Source organism: Panthera onca, chromosome X, assembly GCF_046562875.1.
Source record: "Panthera onca isolate mPanOnc1 chromosome X, mPanOnc1 haplotype 2, whole genome shotgun sequence".
Taxonomy (NCBI): Eukaryota; Metazoa; Chordata; class Mammalia; order Carnivora; family Felidae; genus Panthera; species Panthera onca.
The window spans coordinates 111913058-111928928 of NC_138357.1; the positions used below are offsets into that span (position 1 = coordinate 111913058).

Here is a 15871-nt window from a genome sequence, read left to right on the forward strand (position 1 = left end):
GATAGATATTGGTTCAATGTGGATAAACTTCTTCAGGTCTTAAATTGTTTAGATCTTATTTCAGGACCCTAATGATATTTCATCCGATCTAAGACACTATCAATTGTAAAATACCATTATTTTATGTCCTGCTAAAAAAGAAAACAAATATGCCAATTAGATATTTAAGAAACCATTGGTTATAAGACACATTTTGATTTTGGAGGTATTAAAAGAGGTGCATCTTGGAATTCATGAAGTATGCTACCACATTTGCCACTGCATAAGACATATTTTCCCCCTTGTCATATGCCCCTCCCTCCTCCCACTCTAGGCCACTGATATTTCCAATAAACAGAGGAATAGCATAGAAGTTTCAGCCTTAGGCTTTCCAAAATGGCTTCCTCTAAGATTGTGTTGCACTTATATTTTGACATATATAGTACACACTGATCAAAAATACTTCTTGGCTTGGTGGCCCTAGGAATGGTGATTTACCTCTCTTGATACCCACCACAAACCTTTGGATCTGTTTCCTTTCTGTGGGATCAGCATTATTCTAGTACAAAAGGAAGTTTTAAAGACCCTAGGGGGAAAACGTCACTTCCTTCTCTTGGGAGAACACAGATCTGCCATGTTCCCTGAACATGGACCCTGTATATTTCCTGTGTCTTGAGTTGAACATTCCCCTAGTAACAGAGCTCACATCAGGCATTTCCAAATGGACCTTACCACACTTTCTAGTAATTTTGTTGGATATGGTACCCAAATTGTCCAAACTGTATCATAAGGTAGTAAAATATTTTGTTTCCTTCGCTCAGGCATCACTTTGATGCATAACATCAAAGTGCAATTTCAACTTTTCAAGTCCACGTATCCAGTTATTCGTAAGGCAACACTTTATCTTAAGTGGAAAAAATTAGGTTCTACCTTAAAAAAGAAGTTTTAATGCTTGTTTTATGTGAGTGATGCTCCTGGTTGGTCTGCATTAAACATTCTTGCCTTTTGATATCAGATGAAATATGGATAAAATTCAAATTTACAAATTCTTTACCCCAGATTCAAATTACTGTGTCAGTATACATTCCTCACATAATTTAACATTTAGCCTATTTCATGTTTACTAGAAGATGTTTTATGTTTACTGGGGATGGAGATTAGCGTGTTATCTTAATGAAGGACAAGAATCTCTGAAGTGTGATACCAGGGAACTTGGCTTTCCAGCACTCTCCTTATGTGCTGACCCACACAGTGGTGTGCTGGGGAGAAGGTAGAGGAGTGTCAATCACAGAGACCACAGAAGTGCCAGGAAAGCCATAGGACATTACAGAAAGGAGGAAGGAGTTTAGGAGGTGTGAGTGCACCCCTCCTAGGGTGAATCTGAAGGAACCTTAAGGAGGGGCTAAGGTGGGATGGCTTCTGAGGATGCTGTTTCCTCCTTTCCTATCATTATGTGTTCCTTTTTCATATGAGGGAGAGGAAAATGTGAAGTGCCACAGGAGGGCAACAGCCAGAACAAACTGTCTTGAAATTCTATCCATTAGGGAATTGTGAAATCACTGCACAGACCTAAAGATGAGTACCAGAAATCTGTAATAAATGGAAGTCAAATTTCCCTTTGCATATTTTTGTACTGTCATTATTACAATTTTCTTGAGGAAAAAAGATTTAAAGATGTACTTTTTGGATGCGTTTTTATCACAGTGATTACGGTCTCCAAGTGTCAATGCAAGTTCCTACTTTTTTTTTTTTTTGAGTTAAATCTTCCCTGCTTTTTTCTTTTAGGCAAATATCAACATCCCCATGGGAGCCTTTCGGCCGGGAGCTGGGCAACCCCCCAGAAGAAAAGAGTGTACTCCAGAAACGGAGGAGGTGAGGAAAACTTAGTGGCAGAGCTCAGCCCTGTCTTTCTCCTCCAGACTCCTGACTAGAGTGGGGCAAAGGCAAGGCGAGTGTCAGCTCTCCAGGACAAGGGAGGCATGAATGGATGTGGGTCAAGGAGTCATCACAAAGTACATACATTTCTTTGAGCCTCTTGCTCACTTAGCCATGGAACACACTGCTCCTTACTTCTCTTTAGCCCTTTAAGGGCTTGGCACAGTTACTTGAAGATGCTGAATTTAACATGTTCTTTGTTGATTGTGTGTGTGTGTGTGGGGGGGGTGGTGGGTGGAGCATAGCCTCTCACATGCTTTTGGTCTGGCAACAGTCACTAGGTTGGTAAGGTCTCACTTGGAACTTATTCTGAACCGAGCAAGATGTATTTAGTACAGCTTCTGATGAGTGACAAACCCCAGTGGGAGCGTAGGTAATAAGCACATTAAATTACTTGTGATTCAAACAAAAAGCCCCAATCTCTGTGTATTTCCTTCAAAAAGAGGACTTTGCAAGGGAGTCTATCAATTTGTCTTTTTTTCCTCCAATTCTTTACCTTTCCTCTGAATTTACATGCCCACTTGGCTGAAATGAAGGCTAAAATTCATAACAAGTGCATTAAATAGAGAAGGGTACCTTCCTCAAGGTCTGTATTTCTTCTCCAACTGTGACTTTTCTGATGAAATTTGGAAGGTCTAATTCTGAAAAAAAAATGCAGGTTTTGGAGCATGTCTTAGCAGAAGACAAGGAAAGTGGAATTCAACAAAGCCATAGGGCATACCTAACTGTATTTTATCTTTCTAAAAAGACTTATTTTTGAACTTTTGTAGGTGACCTTTTTGGTATTTGCCCCCAAAGAACACCTATCACCATTTCAAAGTTTCCTAATAAAACTTTGGTTGTCCCTCATCTAACCTTTCTCCTCCCCCTCCCCCCGCCCCCCGTAAATAATTCCTGATATGGTCCCGAGTTAGTAGCTCCAGCCTCCTATCATTAGAAAGGTAAGTTTTCAAAGAAGGAGATGGGAGTATTTGAGTGATATCACCAAGTTCTGGAATTTCAGCCACTAGGTCACCTTTGATGAATAAAAAGTTTGAACTACAAGTTGAAAAAAACCCAGCACTACCCTGTTCTTATGGTACATAATCTCAAACTCTGATGCTACTGACTCGGCTATCCAGTTAACTCATAATCATGGGCTCTCCCTCTGGGACTTTGGTCAAGTATTTCTGAGCCTATGTCTGCCAAATACGATCCACTCTTTTCCTCAGAGGGTTGCTGAGAGGAGTCGGTGACATAATGGACACAGCACAGCCTACCAACCATTCAATAAATGATTGTTCATCATTTGATCTAATTATCCAATTTTCCTGAAGGACTCCTAGGCCTATTCTTTTGCATATTGTAAGAAAAAGGCATGGAGAGGTTGAAGAGAGGGCAGCGGAACTCTTCCCACACTTGCATGTATCTGTAATTAGGTTTTCTTCCTGTGTTTCCCTAAACCGTGTCTGTCACTACCATGGCAGTCATTCAGAAGGTGGCTTGACCCTTTTCCTCACCAAATTGATGTATGTAACAGTGGTTTTGGAGGTTTGCATCTCATCTTCCCCTATGGTACAGATGACCTTCAGTTCTTTGTACAATTGGTACTTTCCTCCTCACAAGTGTCCCAGTTAGGGGGTTGGGAAAACATTTTGCTCTCACTCTTGTCCCCAGTCTGATGGTTCCAGCACATTCTAAAATAGACAAGAACTGATACAGCCTGTTTGTGAACACTTACTTTATGACCAGCCACATGTACAAATGGCTAATCAATATTCTTCACAGGATGGAGGGAGTGAGGTATCCACAGAGATCCAGAGACTCCAGAAGTGTTTCTGGAACTGAGGTATATCTTTCTCATGGGCTATATCCCAGCTCATGGGCTGGGAGGGTGGAGCTGAGAATGGTATTCCATTACTGTATGAGCAGAAATGAGCTCTCAGGACCTGTGGGATCTTAGGTAAGGGGAGGATCTGATGACTCAAGGCCTGGGCTGCACCTTAGAGTAAGTTTCTCATGGAAACAACATTGCAAGGGGAGCAGTTAGGCAGCTTGGCTTGGCTACAAGGTGAGTTAAGTAGGATTTTGTGGGTTTGCCACCTTTTGTCGTATAGTTTGAAGGCAAAAATGGAATCTGAATTAAAAATAACCTATACAGGGGCGCCTGGTGGTTCAGTTGGTTGAGTGTCCCACTCTTGATTTCAGCTCAGGTCACGATCTCATGGTTCATGGGATGGAATCCCGAGTTACGCTCCACGCTGACAGCATGGAGCCTGCTTGGGATTCTCTAACTGCCCTGTGCATACACATGTGTTCTCTCTCTCTTAATAAATAAATAAATAAATAAATAAATAAATAAATAAATACATACATACATACATACATACACAGATAAATAGATAAATAAATAAACAACCACACTTTTAAAAAATTACCTAATTTGCAAACCTGAAAATGCTTACTTACCTAGTTTTGGGATTTGTTGCCTAGCCTTGCATTAAGATAAGCACTGTATAAAATGGAGATCATAACATACCATCCCTGAACACAACAGGCCACCTCTATCACAGCCAGTAGCTCCCCCATCTCATGCGTGAAGAGGTTGTATCCCAGTAGGAAGCCAGGACCAGCCTTTGGCCCTCTGACAAGGCCTGCGAGTGCTGGCTGGGTCTCCAGCCCACCTATGGTCTCTGGGAGCCCTTTGCTTTGCTCACAGAGCTGGAGTACACCCTCCGTCTGCCCAGCCCAGCCAGAGTTTGGCATGTGCCTGACACAGAGGCCTTGCAGCCAAATCCTAATAAACAAGGCCAATCTTTTGGATAAGACAAGGCAGCTGCTTATTTAAAGCGATTTGAAGGGTACTGACAAGCCTCCACTCTGCTTCCCAAATCTCTCTTTTGACTGTAATTCCATCATTATTAAGCCAGAAAATAGCATGTTGTGACTTTCTGTTAATTATTTCCCTCTCCATCTTGTCCCTTTACAAGATGCAAACACACTACTTAATTCTGGCCTCACACTTCCTAGCCATGAGACTATGGGCAATTTTCTTACTCCTTCCCTCCTGGCCTTAGGCCTCAGTTTCCTCAACTATAAAACAGGGATAATAGTAATAGCAAATGTATAGGGTTGGTGTGAGGATTAAATGAGTTAGCATATGTAACTTAGAATAGCTATCATTGTGTTTGCTGTTATTACTAAGTCCTCAGTGTCTAAGCATGAATGAGCACATCAGACTGTATTGCCCCACAGAGATGAGGTTAGGGGAAAACTCAATAGAGTGGTAGTAAAGAGGGAGATGAAGGCAAGATAGCTGGAAAATGGTTCACCATTTTGCCAAATTTTACAAATACTCTATAACCCCCCCACCCCAGGGGAACATTTCCCTTGACAACAGCCATTCCTGACACTGGTAAAGGTGCAGGGGCTGATAAACCTTCTCTCAAGCTCTCTTTATCTCAGTCAAAGAATATCTTTCATGTCCCTTCTCAGTTCAAATATCTACGTACAGAAGAAAAAAAAGTACCACATATTAGCCAGATGGAGCCATCTGGAACCCTGCTTGTTCATGTCTTTATTTATTATAATTCTTACAATAAATTTATAGAAGAAATGGAATCGATTCCCAATTTTTTAAAAGATGAGAGAAGATTCAGTTAAGAATATGTACCACCATTAACCCCTTCCTGAGTCAATGTCATATCTACTTATTGAATATATCCACTTATAATTTCTATTATATGTGACCATACCAAATCAAGTGCCGAAAGTCTTACCTTATTAAAAAAACACAGTGCACTGAGGTTTTAATAACTTGAAAGTGACTAATATTAAATATTATCATCCTTTCTTTCTGTATATGTTCACATAAGTCTTTGCACATAGACATAACTATACACATTGGCTTTACATATTAAATGTGCCAACAGAGCACATTTTGATATTACAAACACAGTGAAGGTGACATACCCAGGAACTTAACAGAAAGAATTGGAAACAGTTTTCTTCTTCATGCTTCTTTATTAAGATCTACCCACCTAACCACCATCAGAACATTCATAAGTGAGGAAACATTTTTCATTTCACTGCTGCACATATTAAAAAACCCCATTTTATAGCCTTGTTTAAAATCTCTTTCCAAAAGTCTAGGAAAGAACATTTTGGAATACATGGTCCTCCAGGTGGATGTTTAATAGCTTTGATTATTGCTTCTAAATCGCCATTTATAAATGGTGAATGTGTGCGCATGACAAAAGGAAGCTGATTCTATGACTGTGTACATCAGCCTGAGGAAACACTATTTGCCAGATATTTACAACAGGCACAGTCTACACTGAATTACTTTATCATTTTGTGTGGGTTACATCTTAGCTATTTCATCAGTACTGTGCCAAGGTTCAAAGAAAATGACTATAGGAAAAAAACCCATCAGCCCTTCATAGAAGAACAGTAGATGTACAATGTTTTATATTTGTACTTACCCCTCAAATAGGCAATTCTATAAAGGATATGCCTACAAAATAATTGGTTTGAGGTTGGGAATCTTAAACAGTCTCTTCCCTTTCCCTTTAGGTTCTAGACAATTTGAGAACTAGATGTAGGAGCCAGATGGGGGCAAAGAACAGCATTAGCTTTAATACCCAAGTCACATCGCTGCCTGATTAGGTTGGCAACAAGTATGGGCTTAGGGCTTGAACCAGAGGCAAATGTGCATTTTTTTACTCCTTTTCCCTAGAACTGTATCATTCATTCAGTTGTTGGCTGAGCAGATGAAGCCCTGCCAGTCCCACATTGTGACCATGTAACAGTGGGTCCTCCAAGGAGCAGACAATGGTGGGCTGAGATGTGGAAAATATTTACTAGGGAAACCATTTGTAAGGAAAAATGGGAAGGTGGTTAGACCATGATGTGGGTGAAGAAGAGTGGGACAGAGAGTTGGAGCGAAACCTCTTAGATCTCACTGCTGTTCTAAGGAAAATTCTATAGCCGAAGTTCCTCCTCAAGAGCCTTGTCTCCCAGGAATGGGCTGGCCTTAGGATCCTGTGGCACTCAGTCATTGGCCACGAGCAGCCGTGGGAAGTGTGACCTCAGCGTGGTGCAGCAGGCGGGTTGCAGGGTGAGGCAGCTGGGACTGTTATTGAATTACCCTCCTGGCAGAAAGCTGATCCGACAGGCATGCTCTCATGGCTGCCACAGTGATCAAATGTTCCTCCAACACCTTCCTTCCAGGGCTGGAGAATATGCTCCCCATGTCTAGCATAGGCGTCTAGCTAACAAGCAATTTCTACTGCAGTAATGACTTTGGAGTTCTAGGAGCCACACACAGCAACTGATCTTATTGTTTTAGTCACTGTTAATATGTATGTTTGGTGTATGTACACAGAGGCATATATTTGTCATTATGGTACATTCTTGGGATTAATGAACTAAACAAAAATCGGCAAGCATGTCGTCTATACCAGGCTCTGGAGGAGCCACAAAGAAAAGTATAGAATGTGGTCCTGCCTTAAAGCTGCAACAATATAAAAACATCAAATAATAAGGAATTTAAAATAGTTCCCAAAGCAGGAAGAGAGAAGTGGGCCTCCTCTTGCCCCATACTGTCCCACCCACATTCGAGAAGGTTTTGCTTATGTCAGTGTCAGTTTGTTTATGCTTCCAGGAGACGTTGTTGGAACAAAGGCTGACAGCTACTGCACCCCAAACAAAAAAAATGTTAAACTCCTGGACGAAGTCATTGCTAGAGCCAACCATGCACAAACGTTCTACAAATCTCTGCTGTTCAGGCATATTAGGATCCTAAGATACGAAATTAAATTTGATCTCGTAAGGTGCTTCTCTTGGAAACACAAATCCTAACTAGTCATAATTTTTGTTAGTTACCAGACATTGAACAGTACTCTTGTGTTTTCTAAGTCATGTGGAAGTTACTTGTTTTCTTCTTCTAACTTTATTCCATATTCCTCCACAGACTTCAGGAGATCTTCTTGGGACTCTGAGGGTGTCTCAACAGCACAGGAATGCGGCTAGAATTACCCTTTGACAGAGAGACCAAATGCCTTTTTCAGTGAGCTGATCTCTTTCTCTTTTTTTCTCTTCAGGGTGCTCCTCCCACCTTGGATGAGGAGAAGAAGCCAATTCCAGGAGTGAAGAAATTTCCAGGACCTGCGGTCAACCTATCAGAGATCCAGAATATTAAAAGTGAACTGAAGTATGTCCCCAAAGCTGAGCAGTAGTTGAAAGAAGGTGAGTGAAAAATTATTTCCTTCCTCTTAAAAAGACCACTGTAAAATGGATGAAGGAAGTTTTCCACAGGAGTCTGGAATTCCAGAAGCATTGATTAAGCGTCAGGTCCTTCAGTTTAGAGTGGTTTTTATTGTGCAGAGGTTTTCTGGGAAAGCAAAGCTTTGTGGCCATTGACGATGTCTCCCTGCTAACCCCTTTCTTAGTTGGGGGAGGACAAGGTTGGGGGAGGAGGGATGCTTGGGAGGAGGCCTTGAGGAGCTTTTGATTGTGGAGTCCAGGTAGCCTTCCCTCATTCCATGCCTCAGTTTCCCCACCCAGATGCCACAAAGCGTAACGAGCAAGTCCTGAGGAGGGGATAAGAAGAGCAAGGTGCTGAGGAGGTCTGGAAGTGTAAAGGGGGCAGAGACCAGTTTAGGCCTTGAAACCAGTAACCCAGATGTGTGCAAAGCGGACCAAGAGGACCCAGTGATGACTCAAAATGTGCATGAGGGAAGGGTAGGCGCAAAACTGTACCTGCCATCCTCCCGAAGAGGCAGTGCAGGCAGGGCCTGTGACCTTATTTTCATTTTAACTGGATCTGCTCAATGATGACCCTCTGGTGAGGGCTCCGCCCTGCCCTCCATCTGCAGACCCGACACATGCGGACCCGCCTGCGAATTCTGCCACCAGGGGGCGTATGGAACTGGCCTGGCCTTCCTTTCCAACTCTCCTGTGAAAGCCTGAGAGCAAATCTACTTTGTCTAACATTACTGAGTCCTGCCGTGCACAGTTTGTTCCATTCCTTAAGCAGAAGTTTAAGTTTAGAAGAGAGGAATCTATATTGATAACATAAAACAGTTATTTTTTTTTTTACTTCTACAGAGAAATTTATTTTTATTTTATTTTTTTCTAATTCAAGTATAATTAATATACCATGTTGTATTAGTTTCAGGTATGATAAAACAGGTATTTTTCTGGCTGACTGCCCATTCATTCATTTGTTTGTTTATCAAGTCACTCATTTATTCAACCAATATTTACTGAGCAGCTATCATGTCCTGAGCACTAGAAACATTTATTAATCACATACCATGTGCCATTTACTGTGTGAAGAGCATCATATCCATTGTTTCTGTTGAGCCTTATTGATACCCACTTACTGCCCTCATTCTTGAGATGGATCTTCTAGAAAGACTGATTTTCCCCCTCTTTCATGCACCGTAAAGAAGAGGTGTGACTTCAAAGTTAGTGCTGTCACTTACTTGTTATCCTGCCTCACCTCTTCCTCCCACTGTGCCTTATGAAGGATGGCATACTCCCTGTGGGTGTCAGGGTGAGGTCCTCTGACCATGTAGGTACAGGCACAGCACTGGGGCCCTGCTGTGTCTTCTCCTGTAGACATAACAGAGAACAGAATGTTCTCTGGGGTAATCCCATGTGTAATGGCAATGTTACTTGTGTCATGTTTATGCTGACTTACAATGACATTTGCAAGTTAGTTCTGGGGAAACGATTACTTTATAGTACAGAGAAGGAGGAGTTGTTTTGAGTTAAAATAAAAGAACACTATCTAGTGTTTTCAGCATGCTTACATAAAAGAACAAAGGAGTAAAAATAAAATACAGTGGACTCTATGACTCTAGAATGAATCCCAGGAACCTGGTTGGGAACAAAGTTACATGAGCAGATTTGACCCAAAGTGTGGCTACACACACTTGTCATTATTTATGACAGAATGACACAAGTTGATGGCGAACATCATTACACTCAGTCCTGCTTATATAGCCAGGCGGAGAAGAAATACTCCAATATGCTTGGGACAAAGCTGCAGGACCTTCTTGTAAGAAAGCCCGGGGAAGGGAAACTAATGTTTTGTAATATTTATCATCATCATCCAACCAAGGCCAGTTACATACATGAATATTTAATGTAAACTTTAAAGGGTTTTGGTTTTATGAAATCCATGTAGACCTAAATTTAACCCCAGTTACAGTTTCAGAAGAACCTGGTTTCGAAGATTCAAAAGAATGCTGTTTTAAAATTAGCTCAGAGAAGGGGCGCCTGGGTGGCTGAGTCGGTTGAGTGTCCAACTTCGGCTCAGGTCATGATCGCATGGTTCATGAGTTTGAGCCCCACATCAGGCTCTGTGCTGACAGCTCAGGGCCTGGAGCCTGCTTCGGATTCTGTGTCTCCCTCTCTCTCTGACCCTCCCCCACTTGCGCGCGCGCTCTCTCTCTCTCAAAAATAAATAAATATTAAAAAAATTAGAAATAAAAATAACATAAAATAAAATTAGCTCAGAGACGATCTTGTACTATTATCTGGCAATGATTCTGCAGCCTTGCATCTGTGGGTACTGTAATAGGGAACAATATCAACTCAATCAAATATCAAGAAGTTACCCAAACATCCAGGACAAATTTTTGTTACTTCATTTTTCCTAGAGAAGACTTTAATGATTATTCTCTCACGAAGCAATTCTAATAATGCAAAACCACTCAGAGAGGCCTATTTTTCCTTATTCTTACAGGAATGTGAGAACCTACATTGTCAGAATAATTGATCTGAATTCTAAATGAGGACATTGCCAAGGAATGATCTTTATTTCTTGTAGGAGAGGTATTAAGTTGGTTTGCTTTTGACTTATCAATTCTTCTCCTGTAAATATGTCAGATTTTGAGACTTCCATGGTCATGGTTTGTGGTCACAGAGGGAGAGCATTTTTTTTTAATATTGATTGATTCAGTGGACTTATAAGGAGTAAATATCCTGGACCAGCCATCATTTAGCCCCTCACTGGTTGGATTGATTTCCTCCTTCTTGGGCCACCATTTTGTTACCTATCCTCACCATGTCCAATTCAATGATTCGATCAAACAGATTGTTGTTTGAAGTTTGAGTGAATAAGTCCATAGCATCAAACACTGTGAACACCACGAGACTCAAGGCTCAAAGTCCAGGTTATAACTATTACAATATTTTAGACATGTAAGATAGACTGGCATCTCCTCCAGCTGAGATCAATGCCTCCTTTTAAGTAGGATTTCAGATTCTTTCCATGTCCTATGTCATGGCTAGAATTTTTCACAGAAATTGGTTAAAAACATTACAGGATAGGAACCAGAAAGGCTGGTAACTAGCCAGTTGAGGACCAGGAATGGCTTTTGGCAAAGGACTTAGGGCCTGGACCCAATCAGGAACCAGAGCCAGGCAACACAGGGACAGTATGTACTGAGTCAAGACCAAGAGACACAGTACTGTCCCAAATGGGACCCCAATCCAGGTTGGTATAGTCGTGGGGTATGGGGCAGGGTAGGGTGTTCAGTCACGTACCTCTCAGGATTCTCCTGGCTGTGAGTTAAGGTGGCCAGATGGTAATTTAAGCAAGCCCAGGAGCCAGAGGAAGAGACAGGACCAGCGGCAATGTCTGAAAACCAAGAGCCCTCCAATACTCCCATGCTTGTTGTTTGCTGCTTGATCAGGAATCCCCCATGTCCATAGTCAGAAGCCACCACCTGGAGGATGGCTTAGGGCTGGTGTCCAACGCTCTGTGTCCATTTCTGCTCCCTCTCAATCCTCAGATCAGACCACAGATGCCCAGTAAAGAACCTCTGTACCATGGCCATTTTCTTCATTCTGTGCTAAGATATATAGATAGCAACCTTGGTCCCCTGGTCTCAGGATACTTCAATCTTGGTGGAAAGATAAAATAAAATACTCTAAAAGGTAAAAGGCAGCAATTAAAGAATTAGACAACAGTTCAGTGATTCAAGATATCCAACAGCTGTTTATGACCCCCTAAGTAGGCAGTTATGTTATGATTTATGAGAGGGAGAACTCATGATGATTTTGGGTCAGGGACAATTTGAAGGAGGTGCTGAAAATGGAATAGTTTAACAGAGGCTCAGAATTAGCCTCTGGACATATGGAATGCCCAGAACACCATTAATAGATAAATCTAGTGAAAGCAAACAGTTCCTCTAGGGCAATATTCTTAAACTTCTGGAGCAGAGCAAAATAAGATCCCACAACCAGCCCATACCATCTCTTCTCTTTTTCCAGCAATAAAAGAACTCAGTGATAACAAAGAATTGGAGAGGAACAAAATAAATATCAAATAAAAATGATTAATAAAGGTAAAGCCTTGGGTCTACAATTATGTTAATGAACACAAAGGGCAGCAATTGAAAGTCCTGGGACCGATGAAGCACTAGAAAGAAACTGTCGTTCTGAAGAAGCTGCAGGAATTCTTCTCTGTGTTGGACAGTGCAGCATGGCCACATGTTGTGTGGCAGCAGACTTCATGATTAGGTACTAAACCAGGGTTTCAGAAAGAGGCAACATTTTAGTGATTCTTAATAACCCACTTAATATCTTTTGGACATGCATATAAGTGAAAATCTAAGGGCCAAATCCCCATTTGCTGTTAAGGACTGAGGAAAGCACTTGTGCTTTTGCATCAGGAAGACTTCTGAGGTCAACCAGTGGGCACTGGACCGTACTCTGAGAAACACTGTGGTAGGGCTGTGAGAGTGAGTTCAAATGATCTGCAATGCCTACGTAGCCATACATACCACCATGATCTCAAGTTAGCCTCAATCCCATACCCCACATCAGTCAACCAGCCTTGCTTCTGGATTTTGTGTATGTGAAAAGAACTATTATGATGCCTGATAGAGGAGATGTGCCTTCTTCCAGCACTCTGTCCCACCCCTGGCATCTTCTGTTTGTGTGGTCACAATAGTTACCAAAATGATGTATTGGTTTTCTTGTTTATAGCTTCTCAAAGGCTAGGGGGCACCTGATAGATCATGCACACACAAGGCATGTCTGTAGAATGTCACAGGTGCTCTGACCATAGCAAGTCTGCGGGTCCCTAGAAATGCGTTCTTGTAAACTTCCCACATTCTTTTATTATCAGGGAGATTACTACTTAAAAGTAAGACTAGCCTTCCTTCCAAGGTCTGAAAGCAACAGTGTTGACCACGATCACTTAAGGGCTCAGAAATTTGACTTTAATTCAGATTATAACATTATTCCTCTGGGAAACTGAAAAATGAAGGAAGACATCAGTTTTGGTTCATAGTCTTCAAAGGGGAGAAAACCTTGTAAAACCAGAAGAAAATCATTTAATTATCAAGAGTTATTTGGTTTTACTTTTCTAAGACCATCTAGGTCCAGATAAGACATATTTATGAGATGCCATTTCTGCTAGAAGAGAGCATAAGGTGTTCATTACTCTTAAATGTTAAGTATTATGCATCACCGTTGATCATGCTGATTCAAGGGCTAATTTTGAGACTGCTGGCAGGAGGGCAAATTGACGTATGTAGACATTTGATGAAGAGTACATTTAGCACTAGACCCCCAAAATACATGGCACAAAAACTGACAAAATTGAAGGGAGAAATGGATAATTCAACAATAATAAAAGGAGACCAAGACCCTATTTTCAACAATGGATGGAAGAAAGAGACAGAAAAATAACAAGGAAATTGTTTTAGTCTTCTGGGGCTGCTGTAACAGAATACCATAGACTTGGGGGGGGGGCGCTCATAAACAGGGATTTATTTTTCAGAGCTCTGGAGGTGGGGAAGTCTAAGATTGAGATGCCGACAGATTCATTGTCGGGTGAGACCCTGCTTCCTGGTTTATAGATGGCTATTTTCTCACTGTATCCTTGCATAGTGGAAGGGATCAGGGAGATCTCTGGGGTATCTTTTATAAAGGCACTAATCTCATTCAAGAGGGCTCCACTGCCCTCATGACCTACTCACCTCTAAAAGGCCCTACCTCCAAACAGCAGAAATAGAAGACTTGAATGATACTATAACCAACTAGATCTAATTGACATCTATAGAACACTCCACCCAACAACAGAAAAATACATTCTTCTCCAGTGCACATGGCACATTGTCTAGGACTGGCCACAAGTTAGGCCATAAAGCAAGTCTCAATAAGTTTAAAAGGATTGAAATCATGTCAAATATGTTGAAATTAGAAATGGGATGAAATTAGAAATTGGTAACAGAAGAAGGTTGGGAAATTCATATGTGTGGAACTTAAATAAGCACTCCTGAATAACCAATGAGTCAAAGAAGAAATCACAAGGGAAATTAGAAAATACTTGGAGAAAAACAAACAAAAAATACAATAAACCAAACTTGTGGGATGCAGGAAAAGCAGTGCTTAGAGGGAAATTTATAGTTGTAAACACATTAAAGAAGATCTTAAATCACTTAGCAACCAATCAAATCAATATTAGCAGTTCCATATTTGGGAAATATGCCCTTTATTCTCTTAAACTTAATTGATATCAATCATGGCAGATGATTAAACTGATATGTAAATGGAAATATCCTTCCTTTCAAATGGTAAGATATAATTGTAAGTGTTAAAAATCAATTTGTATAGATACCATAACAACAAAATAGAAGGTGGGAAATAAAAAATAATCACTCATAAGATCACCATTTTACCATAAGACTCATTTGGATAGCTACCCTTCCAGTCTTTTCCTCTGAGTTTACATATTGGATACAATACAATACAACTGGTTCTCCTTTTACTTTTTCCACTCTACATTTTCTTGGAAGAGTATTCTTTATGTTGCTTTGTGGCCTTCAGAATTAAGATGATTTATTTCTCACACTGTTTGGCTTATCATGATTCATAACCTTTTCTCTTTTCCAGAAGACAAAGGATTGGTTTATTGTTTTCCAGATAACTAAATTTAAAAAAAGAAAAAAGACTTATCCAAATATCTTTTCTGTTGTTTGCCAGAAATTTTTGTCTTCAATTTTAAAATGTTCCCCACTTCAACTCAGTTACAGAAACTCTATCACTTTTTTTTTTTAAGAAAATGACTTTATCCTGAGATTTTTCACTCCCCAGTGAAGTCATGTTTCTTTTGATTTGTGATGCTCTTTTTTTTCTCCCCACTTGGTTAGGATAAAGATGAGTTTTGCCATGGTTCTGAACTGCCTCAAGGTTTTATTCATTTGTTTTTCTGACCAGCAGAGCTATTGTTCTAGGCCCTGGTACAACTTGTGTGGGTGTAAAGTGCTCTTGAGGGTGAAAGTAAGGAGCCTTTGAGCTGATTGTGGCAGTTGCTTTAAGAGCCTCTCCACAGCAAACACACAGACGCTATCTGGACGGTTTCTATTTTTTTTTATATAAAAAAATTTTTTTAACGTTTATTTATTTATTTATTTATTTATTTATTTTTTTTAAAGACTGAGGCCGTTCTTGTGCAGGCCTTCTGTACATTTTTTTTTAATTTTTTTTTTCAACGTTTTTAATTTATTTTTGGGACAGAGAGAGACAGAGCATGAATGGGGGAGGGGCAGAGAGAGAGGGAGACACAGAATCGGAAACAGGCTCCAGGCTCCGAGCCATCAGCCCAGAGCCTGACGCGGGGCTCGAACTCACGGACCGCAAGATCGTGACCTGGCTGAAGTCGGACGCTTAACCGACTGCGCCACCCAGGCGCCCCAAACGTTTATTTATTTTTGAGACAGAGAGAGATAGAGCATGAACGGGGGAGGGTCAGAGAGAGAGGGAGACACAGAATCTGAAACAGGTTCCAGGCTCTGAGCTGTCAGCACAGAGCCCGACACGGGGCTCAAACCCACGAACTGCAAGATCGTGACCTGAGCTGAAGTCGGACACTTAGCCAACTGAGCCACCCAGGCGCCCCTGGATGGTTTCTATTAAAACAGAGATCTGGAGGGCTGAGCAGGTGAGCTGG

At 41.1% G+C, this 15871-nt stretch overlaps 1 protein-coding gene across 2 annotated transcripts in view; it reads left to right on the top strand.

The window, feature by feature from the left end:
- Positions 1 to 15871, top strand: part of SMPX (small muscle protein X-linked) — a 54257-nt gene that overhangs the window by 14583 nt on the left and 23803 nt on the right. For both annotated transcript variants that reach the window (XM_081792447.1, XM_081792448.1), the window contains exons 3-4: positions 1765 to 1851; positions 7998 to 8142. In XM_081792447.1, the coding sequence (XP_081648573.1) occupies positions 1765 to 1851; positions 7998 to 8132 (222 nt within the window). In that variant the 3' untranslated portion in view covers positions 8133 to 8142. The remainder of the gene's footprint in view (positions 1 to 1764; positions 1852 to 7997; positions 8143 to 15871) is intronic.